This window comes from Lates calcarifer, linkage group LG5 (genome assembly GCF_001640805.2).
Source record: "Lates calcarifer isolate ASB-BC8 linkage group LG5, TLL_Latcal_v3, whole genome shotgun sequence".
NCBI classification, from domain to species: Eukaryota; Metazoa; Chordata; class Actinopteri; family Centropomidae; genus Lates; species Lates calcarifer.
Genome location: NC_066837.1, coordinates 16,161,229 through 16,177,685, shown reverse-complemented (window position 1 = coordinate 16,177,685; position 16,457 = coordinate 16,161,229). Strand labels below are relative to the sequence as shown.

The 16,457-nt window shown below is 42.1% G+C and overlaps 1 protein-coding gene across 1 annotated transcript in view; it reads right to left on the bottom strand.

Annotated features, from left to right (window-relative positions):
• Positions 1-1,333: 1,333 nt before the first annotated feature.
• The window catches only part of ptprdb (protein tyrosine phosphatase receptor type Db), a 136,749-nt gene continuing 121,625 nt past the window's right edge, over positions 1,334-16,457 (bottom strand). Inside the window, 10 exon segments of the mRNA XM_051070669.1 lie at positions 1,334-4,804; positions 4,941-5,076; positions 5,882-6,036; positions 6,157-6,282; positions 6,732-6,858; positions 6,961-7,139; positions 9,858-10,143; positions 11,807-11,961; positions 12,766-12,885; positions 15,608-15,783. Coding sequence (XP_050926626.1) covers positions 4,736-4,804; positions 4,941-5,076; positions 5,882-6,036; positions 6,157-6,282; positions 6,732-6,858; positions 6,961-7,139; positions 9,858-10,143; positions 11,807-11,961; positions 12,766-12,885; positions 15,608-15,783 — 1,529 coding nt within the window. The 3' untranslated portion in view covers positions 1,334-4,735.

Below are 16,457 nucleotides of genomic sequence, written 5' to 3'. Positions count from 1 at the left end.
ATACAGTCCAATGCAACAGTCCTGCAATAAAGCCACTCTTCACTGAGGTTATGATGTTCAGTTTTAGTTAAAACTATATTCAAGAGGTGTTGATTCAACTGAATGATCATTTTGAGGCTGTGGAAAGGTTTAACTCCCTTTGTAGTATAGGCCTCTGATGTGTCAGTCTCATTAAGACAGATTTTAACTATGGCTTAGAGCTAACTAACAGTCAGATCTCACATTGATGTAGAAATTTACCCATTGCATAAAGCTGCATGGTTCTTGACTCTCTTAGGACTCATCTGCTGTGAATTCTACAAACATGGCTGACCTGGTAACCATGACAAATCACTCAGCTCCTTCTCACAGGGGAGCTTCAAACTTGAACTATAGTTTAATGATACAGAGCAAAATTATAATGTGGATTAAACTAAGAAAGTATCTACAGCTACTATCTCTAATCAGTGTTACTTTTTAACTTGCTTGGTTAAAAAAAAAAAGGCTTTCCTGTTTGTACTACACAGTTTTACATGCTACTGCTTTGATAAAAAAGATTTGAACCAGAAAGCCAAATGGAGAAGCATATGGCACTAAAAGGCCAAGTGATTTTTAAGTGCATCCCACACGGTGCAATAGAGGAAATGTTGAAGTCCTAAGCATTGAGCTGATGACACAGCTCATGGGAAATGCAACAGAGCTTCAGAAGCTGCAGTGGGAAGAAGGCTGATCACAAATGTTCTGCTTGAAGCCCAGAAGCAAGACAGTGTCTCGTCAGCCTGGTAGAGACATTGGAAGATAATTTGCTGTGCCTTTGCGGTGACAAGTCAGACATGAATGAGCAAAGGCCCTTTCAGCTGCAGCTTTCCTCTCACCACAGACTGTTGCCTGAATCTGTTTCCCAATATGGATTTAACAAGACTAAAAGTTTATAGCAATGCAAGCCCTGTGAGGCTGGAAAGCTCATTAGACAGCCAAAAACAAAGATGCTGCATGAATTATGCTGGAATAAAAATAGAGATAATGTTGCTATTCTAAGCATCTTACCACTAACGGCGGGGAGAAAAATGTAAAGTATGACCTGAGGGTGCCATTATAAGAAAAGCTGTCTGTCGATACAGCATCCATTTTAGGACTCAGCTAGTCAGGCTCAGCTCTACATTGTCAGACATGACTCAGCTTTCCTCAGTCTAACAGAGGAACTGCTGAGTGCTTTGGAGTCAGTGGTGTGTCTAAAATGCTGCCAACAAAAGTTTTCTGTTACTTCTGCTATCCCACATTTACTCAATGTTTAGTTTTCCGACCACGTCATTTAAAGCGTAAAATATCAATATATAAAATGACAGCCGTAGCAATCATTTCACTTGAGTTTATTTGTAACAAATGAAACTTGTGTCGACAAAGAACAGAAATCCATACAGACCTGTTTTCTGGTTTTCACACGCTCCGAGAACCAATGTAAGAAAATAAAAAGCACTTGTTGACTCGGAGCAGAAAACAAAACAAAAAAAGTTTACATTTACAGACCAATTGGAGGTAACTGATCCAAGTAACACACCATATTTTCGTTTTTATACAATTTATAAACTCCAGTTTTATCCATCTACATGATACATTGGGGGTAAAATAGAACACTTTTTTTTTGTGAAACTTCTCTTTTGTGGTACGACAAATCCACAATGTGATGTATTGCACATACTGCTGTGCCATAAAACTGTGATTTCAGGTGCATCCTTTTATTATATCACTCTCTATATCTGATAAATTTTTAATTCACTCTTATCCTTAATAATTTATTTATTTAATCATACTTATGCATTTCAATTACTCTCTGTGTTTTGTGTTATTTACATATACACACAACCATGTGAGCATTACAGGGTCCGTCTTTGCTGAGTTCAAGTAAAACTCCTTTTGGGGGGGAGGGGTTGGGGGGGCTATCAGAGATAATAGGATACTAGTATTAGTGCATAGTACAAAGAGAGAAAGTGCAAGTCTTCCCATAACAGGTGCGACCAAAGGGGCATCTCAAAAGTGGTACCATGCATACAAAAAAACGACAACAGGGTTACTGTAAGATGGTGGCAAACTGTCAAGATCCCTTATATGGTTAAGCGTCAACAGAGATACAAAAAAAATGATGATGTAGGTTGTGTGTTGTTGGAGATGTAGCACCTGAACTTCTCTTAGCCTCTGTCATTAAAGGAAAAAATATATAACTGTAGACATCAGAGTGAAGACCACAGATGACCAGTTAGACTGACTTTAGGTTGAAGGGTGTCAGGTTGGACACATAAACTGTACCCATATGGTTTGTTTAGTTTTGCTTTTTCTTCAAACTGACATAGAAAGCCACTGCTGTTCAGCTTTATATAGCGATTTCTACATAGCTGAGTAAGTATGACTTGTCTGAGCCAGCTCACAGTCGGCGCCAAAGTCGCTAGTGTGGCCACAATTTTCATGGCAGGCAAACTGATGTCTCTATGAAAGAGTATATATATACATAAAGCTTGTGCAAGTGTCCCAGGAAGAAAAGATGGAAAGCTGTCGACATAGAAACTGTTTTTCTGTCCAAAAATGATCAGACCATTCTGCTGATAACCTACTTTGAACCACATTTTTTGTCTGTAGTTGAGTCTCATCTAAGATTATTATTATTTCTTTAATCAAAAGAGATATGATGATGCAGTTGCTGGGTTGAAAGTGATGAGTACAACTATCCAGCCTACACAGAGCCTTCCATACAAAAATTTCACAGCCAAAAACAGAACACACAAGATATTTTCACATACTGTAACATAACAAAAATCATATACACAGACATTCAGTTCACATACGTACAAGCATACACACGTAAAATACACAAAAAAAACCCTTTAAAGTAACTTTATCAAAATAGGCGTGTAATATAAGGCACTAGAAATCTAAAATCAAAATACTTATTAGATGCTGTTTGAAATATGAGTTTGATCATTCATTGGTTGCCTTGACACACAGAAGGATGACATCATCTACTGGAGTTGTAACATGGATAAAAGATCTCTACTTCCTAAGAGGTCAGAGGTCGTTCCTCTGTTTGGACACATTGAACGGTGGCGGGAACCATATCAAGCGTTAACATCCTTGTGTCTGGAAAAATGATGCACCATCATCAGTATCATCATTGTAATGGCATGTAACTGCAGTTAGTGACTTGACACAAAAATATATAATACATCTACTTATTGCACACTGAGTCAGACAGAGAGAAAAGTCATAGGTGAGCATTCCAGTGAGATAATTGTTCCTTTTTCCCTGACACCCCCCGCCCCCTGCCCCACCTTTTCCTACATCCCTTTACTCGCGCCCTGTTTGAGAAATCTTTGTGAAGTTTATTTGGACACATAAATAGTTGGGGTTTTTTTCAGATCTCTGTGCATACTCTCTGGAGTTGTGTTCTATCTGGCTTTCTCTCAACGTGCGCACAGAACAACTTGGCGGGATTATTCTCGGGGCTTTCTTCGGGACTGGCGGCAGCAGAGTTAATACTGTACCTCTGTGGGCCCCTGGGAGTTCAAAAAAATTGGCTGTCCTCAGGTCTCTGACACCGCGGACCAGATAGAGATGAGGCTTAGAGTCCTGTGTGCATGCGAACATGTGTGTTTTTTGTAAAACGGGGAGTGTGGGTAGAGAATATAGGAGAGTGACACTCAATGGTGGTGTTTTTCATAGAACTGTGAACATTTTCCACACTAGATTTGATTGTACACTTTAAAACAGTACCGTATCACTTTTAAAAAAAATCGCTACAGCTCATTGGATTACACAGAAAAAAAAAACTTTGCCTTTTTATGGTCAGTGGGGACAAAGTCAGAAATCTGTAAAAACAAAAAAACTGAACGTGCCATAAAGAATACCCAGTTTTTAAAAAACAAGATAATCACATATTTATATTTTTCTAAAAAACTAAATTAATGTTTTACTTCGTGGTATGCATTTTAAACCTCTCTCAATTTTTCCCATAGCTTAAATTGTGAAGCATAAGGTTGAACTGGTGGTTTTTATTACTGTATGGTAGAAATATCTTCTTTTTCATTCACAGGAAATGAGAGTCTGTTTCCAAAATAAAACTGAAAAAAACACTTCTTGGTGTCTTTTTTTTTTTTTTGGGATGTGTGTTCTTTGTCTTTTTAATACTGTGTGCTCTGTGTTTTTAGTCTCCTGTTGGCAATTCTCTGGTGCTCAAAAGTCCCAGTTCTTTCAGTCCACGAGGCTTCCATAAGATGGATTTGTAGTCTCCTTCAAAGACAGTCCTCAAGATAGAAAAATTAAAATTTCCTGTGACAGCTAAATACTGTAGCCGGGTCCTGTTTTTTTTTTTTTAGGTTGGTGATGCTACACTGGTGGTGGACGAGGTGAGAGTTCCACACCCAAACAATGTAAAGCAATCTGGGTGCTCACAAAAGCACTGAAACGAATAAAAATCTAGATCTGATCAAGTATTCTGATTGGAACAGTGGTTGAAGTTGCTTCTTCAGACTGACCAATGGGTGTGTTTGGGCTGAGGGTGGAAGGAAACACCCTTGTCAAGCAGGTTGCTATGGCTCAGTTAGAGGTGCTGTTTCTGGGTACGGGATAAGCCGATGGTCCCCCTTCACTCTGCATGTGGTGGCGAAATCTTCAAAGAAACATCACAGCCTAATGCATTAATTCAGGCTGCATGTGACCTAAGAAAAGTGCACTAGGTGGGATGTGGCATGAGAGACAGCCACTGGGTTTATGTTGCATAGTGATCAAAGCTTCCCAGGTACTCCAGACTGGCCCGGTAGCAGAACTGGTACTGGTCCTGGAGGGAGGCAGAGAAAGGTCAATGAGCAACAGAGACTGGAGCAGAGGCAGACAAATTCACTACTTGTTGTTTGACAAAGGGAGAGAGCAGGAGCTGCAGAGCAAGACAGAATAATAACAGTGGCAAAGCTGACCTCAGTCTGAACGGTGGCAGGTCTCTGGGTGCGCAGCATCTTGACTGTCTGGAAGATGTCCACCACGCCCTCGTACCTCATCCTCTCCAGCACAATGCTGAGGGTGATGAACACACCGGTCCTCCCTACTCCAGCACTGTTGGTGGACAGGTGGAAACATATTTAGAACTTAGCACTTTGGGAAAAAAAGGATAAAATGATAAAAACATGACAAACATTTTCACATCAGTTGATATTGACGATAAACGAAACAATCAAAATGATAAAATCTAACCTAACTTATCCAAACCTATTTTCCTGCAACATGATTGGCAGTTTGTTTGATTCATTTTCTGTGCATGCTATCTGAGCATGGAAATCAATTACATCAAACATTTATATTTCTATCAAGGTAAATTAGATCACGATAAATATCGTTATTGGTTTATTGCCCAACCCACCTGTAGTTGTGATTACTGGTTTACATGTAGCACAGACCAGGAAGAATTTTTTTTTTTTTTAATTTTCTTGAATACTGCTCCATGACAGGCTATAGGCCCCTGTCACCGCCACAACCAACCCTCAAGCCCAGTCTACACTAACCTTTATGCCAACCCTCAATCACCCTTCAGTTTGAATGATCATCTCTGTGTGTTTTTCCACCCTTTAAAAAAACAATCTGACATTTATTTCTGTAAGCTTTACATTCAGACTCTTTCAAATGGAATTTTAAAGTAGGTAACATGGTGTGAGGATCGACACATCTGCATGTGTGCTAGGTATATACAGTATCTTTGATCAGTGCATAGACACATCCAAAATTTCCCATGCTTGTTTACATGAGATATGCTAAAATCCTTTCTATTAAACTGTGATTTATTACAAATATTCTTTCTTCTCGGGAGACTTGAACACAAGTTATGATGAAATATACAGGGTCCCGTGTGAAGGATGCATCTCACCTGCAGTGCACAGTTATTGGCCCATCCTGGCCAAACTGTTCTTTTGTTTTGTGCACCTGGCCAATAAAATCAATGAATCCCTCCCCTGACTTTGGCACTCCTTGCTCTGGCCAATCAGTGAACTGGAATTGACGAACTGTCCGTGATTGGCCATCCTGAAACCAGAAGAAAATCCAGAAAAAATGTAAAAAAACAACAACAAAAAAACCCCCCCACAAACAATACAGTCTCTCTCAACAAACATAAACATAAACACACACAAACTGCTGACTCACTCTGGCATCAGTGACTTTGAACTCTCTGAGGATGTACTGGGGCATGTTGTACTCAGCCATGGGATCCACCACAAAGTACTGGTACCTGGCTGAGCGCTCAGCAGGCCAGTACTGGTGACACTTCTCCTGCAGGAAGACAACACAGAGGCTTCAGTTCAGAGCTCTACATCACATCTGAGGGATTTAGTGTGAAAGATTTCAACAATTTCTGGCTACTTTGTCATGAATATCTCTCCTTGACTTGTGACATTCATTATTCAATTGAAGATTATTCTGCAGCAGATGAGATATGAGGTTTATGAGATATAACTCACACCACCATCACTGTACTGCTTTAGTTTAGAGAAGAATGGGGAGTAAATGTAAAGGTGATGTCCTTCAAAGTATTACTTTTTTTTAATTAAAAACAGAAAATAATGAGTCCTATTACAGGATATTGTGTGATATTGGATTGTACATGTTTATGACACTGATTATATAATCATGTGCAAATCACTATCTTTGAATTTTCCTATAGTATTTTCCTGTAGTAAACCCTACATAGTGATTAAAGTGACGTGTCTGTGCATCCGTACCCGTCCCATTTCTCTCAGTTTGGTTAGCATGACAACTATGGTGGAGTTGTGTTCCCACAGCATCCTCCAGTAGTCCTCTGTGGTTTCAGCCAGCGGGCCTTGGGTTGCTATGTATGCCTTCTGCTGCCTACACACACAAACACATGGATTTCTGTATTTCTGTATATGTCTCTAGAAGGCATATAAAAACAGTACAGAACAACTGACTTTTAGTTCAGTTCTCTCTGACCTGTATCCATCGATGAAGCTGGCGTTGATGTAGTCAGATCCCTCCACTCCTCTGATTGGCTGCAGAGACACACGCGTGGTCTCATAGGGCATGATGTTCACCAGCCGGTTCTTGAACTTGTTACATGGCAGGTTGGCACTGACGAACCGTGATGTGTGGGCCTTGGCACTGGCCAGACGCTGGAACAGGAAAAAAATAAATAAAAATAAGAAAAACAACATTTTATAATATACTGACTGACACATGAAGAAACTAAGAAGCAGTGTTGGAGAGAGCACACAAAACACAGAGAATGGACGGAGTAAAGTGAAGAGAGAAAATAAAAAGGAAGTTCAGACACATTCAAGGACCTCATTCAAATGTATTCAGCACAAGACTTGGTTTTCCTCTGGCGTACTGGACAACTTAAATTAGAAAATCAGCTTGACTCGGCAGGCCTGAGGATATTTAGTCAGACATCCTCAATTGAATATACAAAGGAGGGCCGATATAGGGGGACAAGGGCAGTGGTAGGGAATAGAGGAGGGAATATAATAAGATGAACGAGAGGAGGAAGGAGAAAAATCAAGAGTCGGGGGGCAGGAAACCACAAGGCCCCACACTGTCTCAACGCACATATGTGAACCACAGTTGATCCTGCCCTTGCGAAAAAAAACCCTGGAACACACACATTCATATGGATACGTGCAGACAGGCAGACGAGAGCACATGCCATACACTCTCTCTCACACTCGACCACTGGATGACATGGCTTAAAACGAAAGACAGAACAACAGAGAATAGGCAGAGGGAGACCGCAGACTCAGGGGGGAAACAATGGGGTCTCGTGAACTGAGCCTCCACCATCGGTGGCTACTGGAGCCGCTGTGGGAGAAACAGCAGTACCTCATTTTCTTATGGAGAGACCAAGCTGGAAAATCCCACACAAACTAAAAGTTCACCAGTTCATTTGGGTACTCTGAACCCAGCTTTCAGTGTAAACAATACTAATTCTTCGTGTCATTTGCTTTGAATTTGACTCGGTCTTATCAATAAAGACTGGCGAGCACAAACCTTTTCGCCGCTTTGATACATGCCATTATTTTCACCATCTGTTAAGCTTGGATAAAATCATGCCCTGTTGGCAGCTTCTTTAAACTCAACCAGCAAACTCTGTGTGAAAGGAAACAAAAACATTATGTCCTAATAGGGTGTTGGATTACCAGAAACTGCCAGAGCGGCTCAGTTTCTTTCTTTTCTCGCACACATGCTTCAACTTTCTGTGATTTTATTTGAGGGATGAGACACCGCTCCTCTCCGTGAGAATTTCCATCCTTTTTGGTGTTTGGGCGATGGAGGCGGAAAGTGCCGCTTCAGACGGCGCTCCGCAATGCCCAGTAAGTGTTCAAGTGAGATGAAATCTGGTGACTGGGACAACCCTGGGCATGTGTTTTACATCAATATAAGGCTGAGCAAACAGTTCAGTGAGCGCTCAGTTCATTGTCATTCTGGGGAGACCGCTACCATTAGGACAGGAATGCAGCAGCATAGGATGAAGGAGATTGCTTGGAGTGGCTTTTGTATTTACTTTGCCCTCTGAGCGTCTGAGCAGACATAAACCATTCCAGGAAAAATTTAAGCCACCTGCTTTCAATATATACCTGTACAGCTAAAGCTGATTCTCTTCTCACCCAGACCAGACAGGTCTGCAGAGAACTCGTCTGGCAAGAGGTTAATATCAGAGTAAACAAAATAAAAACAGCCAGAACAAAATGAAAATACCACTACTTGACACTTGAACAACACTTTGAATATGTTATGCACTCAGTCTTCTTGCATGTGTATTGATGCCTTATGTCTGAATTCTGATCGGCTCCCTAAATGTTTGAAAGCGTCCACATGACCTTTCCCAAAGATTTTTATTATTAACTCCAACTTTCTGGCCTATATGATTTGGTTTTTCTGTGTATGCCCATCAAACTTTCAAATCTACGACGCTTCACGATGCTTATGACCTTGGATTCAAAAGGTGCAATCCCATAATCCCCTTCAAATCCAACCATCCATCATGACTATATGAAACTCTCAGAGGGGGATTGAAAATGTAAGAACCTCTAACGGTCCTGGGAAAGATGCTCAGTGACTACCAAGGTCAGGAAGTCCAGGTTTATACATACTGTATGTCCCTGAGGAGATTGTTGTGCTCAAGCTGTTCTTTCCAAAGCAATTTGCCATTTGACCATTTGCAGCAGCTACTAAATAGATCTGGAGGAGGGACTGTTTTGCCAACTGCTGTTTCCAAGGTCAAGAATTATGTTTAAACCCCAATCTAGAGGTGCTAAGAATCACAGAAAGGTTGAACCGATTTTTATTTGAATTTACATTTTGCTGTATGATGCAATTTTGGTTTTACTAGGTTGGGAAGTAAGTACTTGTGATGTATACCGCTCTCATGTAAATGTGAAGCTACAGTCCAGCAGGTTAGCTTAGCTTTAGCACAAAGACTGGAGACAGGGTGAATCTGTTGGTGAAGCTAGCAAAATTCACTTGTGAGCACCTCTGCAGCTCAATAATTAACATGTTATATCTCATTTGTTAAGTTGTTTCAAACCTGTAATGTGACTATATACTGTACTTTATGGAGACAGGAAGGCCCATTAGGTACAGAGATCATCATTAATCATTTTAAGTGCTGAAGTGTCTGTGAGGCACTAATACAGTAGCAACATTAGTGATGCTATTGTGCGGTTGACCCTGACGTCTGACCTCCTACGGGGCGAGGGGCAAGAAAAAGGTAACTCTCTCTTTCAGAGACCAGTGAAGTGTCACATTATTATCATTAATCGGATTTATGAACCATCATAAATCAGCTGGACCTAATTTTCCAACCTTCAGGGAACATGGTGAATAGTTCTCACCTTGAACTCCAGCTCCATGCCGGTGACATTCTCTCCTGGTTCAATCTGCGTCAGCCTCTGGATGTAGGAGTACAGGTTCCTGGCGGGGACCTCTGTGTTCCCGCAGGTCACGGCCTCCAGCAGCGCATCATGAATGAAGATGTACTGGTCCTCCGTCTGAACCATGTAGTTCCTCTGGGAGCGCATCAGCGTGACGTGACCGTAGATGTCGATGGTCTTCTCATGCTTGATTCGTTCCGTCATGGCGTCGATCACGATGAAGCAGCCTGTGCGACCCACTCCAGCACTGAACCAAAACAGGATGGAAAAAAATAAAAGGGGGGTTGGGGGGAGCGGGGGTAACAGATGGTGATGTGATTTTCTCACATAAACTGGGGTATGAAATGTTGAACAAATAATTTCCCTGAGTGTGTGCTGTGTCGTCAAACCTGGTACAAATCTGGCCCTGTTGCGTAGCGCAAAAGCTCTAACATACCGTGCCTGAATCAACTAAGTATCACAAAGATGCCAGCCAGCAATATTTCCAACAAAGGACGTAAAAATTGACATCAGCGATGAGTCAGCATCACCGTCTCACTGGCATTAGGAAGATATCCTCTCCTATCGACATACAATCCAGAAATATAATACATTTAGCTGCCCACCCAAACACTTCACATTTTTGCTGTGCTAGTATCTAAATGGTGAAACACCCTGACCAAGCAAGTTTCCACAAGTGAATAAAAACCTCTTTATATGGTTAAATTAATACCAGTGTGTATGTGCATTAGCATGTGTGTGTTGTTCAGGTGGAATGAGATTTGGCCCATTGTTTGATACAGAGGCTGGTTGATATGTTAAGACACATTATGATGGAGTCTTGCCGGGATAATTAAATTTGACTGATAATCCTGTTAGATACTCCATCTGACTGCTACGGAAGATTAGGAAGAGCTCTTCTCCTGCCAACCTTTTTCACCCTCCTCCCGCCCTCATCTCCCTGCCTCTTTATCTTCTCTCTAAGTACCCTTCCAACGCTCTCACACCAGCCCTGCCACTTTTTCACTCTCACATTCGTATGTTTTTAGACTCCATTTTCTCTCCATCCTTTCCTTTTCTTTAATTCATCATTTCCATTCACAGTGTCCTGAGTTTGACCTCACCTTCTCTCTCATTCTGCACATATCTCCTCCTCTAACTCCCAGTCCCTTGCTAACTCTCCTTCTCAATCATTGTCTCAATCCCTTTTTTCTTCCTCTTCCCTCTCTTCCTCCACATCTATACCTCACTAATTCTTCCTCTCGAGAGCTTCTGCTCCATATTCCCTCTGCTACCCTCTATCTTCTTCTCTCCCTTCACTCCCTGGTTAAGAGCAAATTATAGCTTCATTCCAGCTCAATGTTGTGCCAAGACCGTAATGACAAGTTTCCAGAATCTTCCTCCAACCAACACGTGAGCCTCCTGCTGCTCAGACAGCAGCTCATTTGAATATAAACTTATGAACCCAGATCTACCACCAGCTTAAACGCAAAATAGTAAATAGCAAACAGTGAAAGCTACTTATAGAAAATAGGGTCAGAATGGCAGCTGCTGTTGTTGTTGTTAAACCTTAGAAATGATGGAGGTTGTTAAGGGAGGAATGTTGGTGTTTAAGCCAGTGAGGATGGTTTGGGGTTTGCATAATGGCAGGTCAATCTCATTTCAGTTCTGGACCTGTGAATGATTTTATACAAGTGCTCTTGGACTCTTGCTGATTTTCACAGACTCCTGGGCTTTAGAAAATTATGTTGCTAAGTAAAACCCAAAATAACACATAAGTGTTTCATGCAAAAACACACACACACACAATCAAGGACCATGGTGATTTTAGGAATAATTTTGGTACAGTGAATTATAACAACTGTCTAAACTAAGTAAAAAAAAAAAATCATGGATGAAGCACTGACAAACACACACACACACACACACACCTGCAATGGACGACCATGGGTCCTGCATCTGGAGGGTTGCAGGCCTTGACCCTCCGAAGGAAGGCTAGGAAGGGGGTGGGGTGTTCTGGCACCCCATGGTCCGGCCAGGCCGTGAACTGGAAGTGACGAACCTCACGCTTCTCATTGGAGCCGCTCTGGATGAACACACAGACGGACACACAAAAGTTGATTTTATTCAGTGTTTTCTTGTATTGTTAAAAAACCCCCATGAAAATACCAAAACCAGAGATGCATTAGCCTTTTTCTGACTTCTGACTTTCCTATGCTGTTCCAACCATTCCTACTGAAGATGTTAATCTTTCAAAATGGGTGACAAATAAGGTTTCATTTTTCATTTTTTTGCCTTTATTGGATAGGACAGTGGAGATGAGACAGGAAACAGGGAGAGTGAGGATCCGGCCAGACCGGGAGTCGATCCTGGGACCAGCTGCTCAGTGCACTTAAACCCATGTGGTACGTGCTCCAACCATTTGGCTATGGGGGCACCCCTAAGGTTTTGGTTTTTAAACAAGGTTACAGATGGGCATTGTAGCTTTTAGCAGACAATAATAAAAAGCACACTTATTGAGACTACATATGTATGTTGGTTTACTGAACCTGCCAGGTGGTCCATTCTAGGTGAGACAATAATTGATCAAAATGTGCTTTTTCAATTCAACAGCATAATTCAGCCAGAATAGGCAACTGTTATGTGATGAATCACTGTAAACCTAATTGGAAGGATCAATAATGTATGAAACAGTAAAAATAAATCATTGTGCTCTCATGTGGCCATTTCTCACGTCAGGTCACAAAAGTAAGGAAGTGCACATTCAACTACCAACTGTAAAGAATCACACGGAATCAAAGCACAAACACAGAAACTATCCTGCATGAATATTTCAACAGATCAATACGCCACTCGACCCCATTACACCCCACTGCACACGTCATGTTACCTTGTAAAGAGCGAAGGTCCTGACGGAGTATGTAGCCAACTCCACTGTGTCCAGTAGAGTGACCTGGATGAGGCCGTAGGTCTCTGTGCCCCGGGTTGGCCAGTACTGATCACACTTCACCTAAAAGGGAAGAAGGGAGAAGCTTTGAGATAGGCAGAGCGGCTTTACATGCGTCTGTACTTGGGTGCATGTGCACGTGTACAGAGGCAAAAAAGGAGGGGAGTGCTGAAGCAGATCAGTGAGAGAGTTTGCAAAATTCAGACAGTAATGTTTGGAAAAAATGTGTGCATATAGAGATGACCCAGCGTGTGACAGGGGTTTTAGTAAGTGAGTGGGGTGAAGGTGAAGAGTGACAGAGAGAGACAGTGGGGGGAGAGAGAGAGAGAGAGAGTTCTGCTTTCTGGGGTGTGTGATCCTGCAAGTTGTTTCAAATACCAGAAAAATGTGTGGCATGAAATTGCCAAAGGATGGTGGGCTCTCACAAGGATCCACCACAGTACTGAGAAAAGCCAAGCGATACCTTAAGTTTAGTCCTGCACATATTTGACGGTGTACATCGCTCTACATTCCAACCCACCAAATCCCTACAAAACTACACTTTGCACACCAAGTCCCAGCATCCCTAACCACCAAAAACGCCTAGAATTCCCCTGCATAAGGCGGTCATATTTGTAGTTCTCCAGCACAGCCTCAGAAACCACAGAGGCGAGGGGGGGAAAAAAATCCCAGAGGAGAGGAAAGAGGGGAGGAGGGCCTTGGCAGAATCAGGCCAAACCAAACGTTATGTGCTGATCCCTCCAGTCCTCACATCAAAGACAGCAGGGAGCTCAGCTCAGCTCGCTCTGCATTCCACTGCTCCAGACTGGGGATTATGCGTTTTGGCCCGGGACGTTCAGGCTGTAATTACAGCTTTTCAACTGTTGTTTTCCCACCAGACCTTGAGACACTGTGGGGACAAGAATGGTCGTCCACGTAGGGGGGCTAGACTACTGCCAAAGACTAAACAGGATCGCAGTAAATGCCTGGTGTGAAGACTATATTATACACTGATATATGGGCTAACGGCATAACTGTGCCCCGGCTCTTATGTGGTTTGATTGGTGCTAAAAGGAAGGATACTGGCACGGTTCCCACAGTGGGACCATCTGTGATCATCTGTGTTGTTAACGCGTAAACACATAATGGCATAACGTTGAGAGGTGTTAAATGAGATTAAATCATTTTCTCCAATGAGCAGCTCACTCCTCCCTCATACAGTAGATATGGAGGTAGTTGGCTTATCGTAAACATCTAAGAATATTCAAATTGAATGTTTTCATTGTTGCATAAATGTTGCAACTACTTAACCGAATTTAGAGAATTTGAAGCAGGCATTGACTAACTGAAGATTTATCATGTTTACGAGACAGTAGCAGCTTACTGCTTACAATTAGGAACTTTGCAGCCCTTCAGCAAAACAAAAAAATAAAATAAAAAAATCATACAACTCCTCATGATAATGTAGCCAGGGTGTAAAAAAGTGACACTCTTTAATGGCTCCATCCTACACTGCATAGCCACAAGTCAGGAAAAGAGAAAAACAGCTGTGGGCGTGATCATGCAAACTGTAGACACTAATGTGTACTCTTTCTGAACTGCAGTGGTTACAATAAAACCCATTTCTAGTTAACTATGAGTGCCTTGTGGTGAGTTGAAAACAATTCAGCATTTTCGCTCATTGCACTGGCTGTCGTAGAGGGGGTGGGGTGGGGGTGGGAAGGGGGTGGGGGGGTAAGGAGAAAACCATGTGAGGTGAGGTTGCATTTTAAAAGGGATTAGCAAAGGAGAGAAAGAGAGGTCTTGCCTTAGAGAAGAAATAAGAGGGCATCTGAGGGTCAAACAGACACAACAGAGACAGTTGGAAAAAGTTGAAAAGGAAACAGAGTTTTTTAACACAAGGCACAGGTTAATAGGAGAAGAAGCACAGATGAGAGGAAAGGATCATTTTCTGAACAGGGCTCTGGACATAATTGGATAGCACTTAACCATGATTCATACCTCAAGCCATTCTTGTTCATTTTATTCTAACATGACATTCTCATTACATTGGATTCCTACTCAAGTACATATTCTGTTAACAACAGCAAAATGCCTTGAAGCCAAATGATTTTCTAATTCATTACCTAACCCAGATTTAGCTGTGTTTGTAATTCCCCCAGGTCTTGCTCACCATTCTACTTTATTCTCTTTTACTGTATTCTGTTCTGATCAGCTATGTTGTGCTATGCTAAATACCCTCACTGTGATCACCTCACTTGCCCATGGAACTTTAAGCTTGGTCATCTTAACGATGTTGGCTGCTTTTTGGTTTATTCTACAAACAATTTTTGTACTACATGACATATCCTGCCTCCTCCTCTCCTGTCCTCTCCTTGTCCGTCCTGTTCTCTTGAATCCATCTACTGTCCTCCAACATCCTAAGTAATGAACATCCTGCCCTGCCCTGGTCTGTTGTGTGCCTCGACACTGCTGTCAAACCAACCCGTAACCTCCCGTAACCTTTATTATTGATCCTGCACTACTCACCTCTTTCCTATTTTTTAAAATCATACTTGTCTAGCTCTCACATTCTATCCTGTCTTCGATACCCCGTTTATCTTACCCTCTCCTATCCACACCTTCCTTATCCCACAGTACTCCTCTCCTTTTACCTTCCTTCACGATAGTCTGTCCAGTTATATTTTACCGCCGTTGTCCTACTCTCTCTGTAGTCTGTCCTATCCTATAGTACCTCATGCCAATGCTGACACCCTGCTGTCCTACCCTCACATACCCTCATTTTATCCCGCCCCCTCTTTCTCACCCGTGACTTCTCTTCCAGCTTGGTCATCATGATGATGTTGGCTGTATGCTGCTCCCAGACCATCCTCCAGAAGTCCCCGAAGGTCTCAGGGAGGGAGCCCTGAGTGGCGATATAGGCATTCTGACGGCGGTAGCCATCTATATAGTTAGCGTTGATGTAGTCACTGCCTGGGACACCTGCACAACAAGGAGAGAGTGGAAGTCAAGGTGGGTGGAGGGAAAAGACGGAAAGAGAAGTGTGCAAATTGAGGGAGAGAATGAACTGTGACGGGCTGAAGTGAGTGAGAGAAATTGCTGCAATACTCTGCTTTGCCCACTGTACCACACATATGATGAATGGCATTAGGATTGAATGTCTCTGCACTGATCAGAGAAACACTCTTTGTCTATGTAATTTTCTTTGCAGATGAACCTGACTCTTATTCTGATTCACAGTGAAATAATCTATATGGATTATTTAAAGTCTACTGCTATGAAAGAAGGTTTATGTCCTAGTAATAAAGAGTGTGGATCATCTGAGGTCATGGCAGGCAGATTAATGTTTTCACAGGACCAAGCGTCCTTTGGTGTTGGATTGTTCAGCCGTCTTGTTTTATAATACATGCTAAGACGATCATGGGCCTAATCTGAGTATACTCTGGATGTGTCGCTTTGAATGGCAATATGACTGTAAGGCCGTCTCTGTGTAAGACTCGGCTGACACTGCTTGTCCTGGAAGGGATTGTGTGTATGTGTGTATGTGTGTGTGATGTGAGAGACCGTCTGTGTGTGTTTGATTTAGGATCAGTCCTGCTCATCTGGGGCCTAATACCATAATCCCAAAAATCACTGAGTCACAGCTCAAACATGCA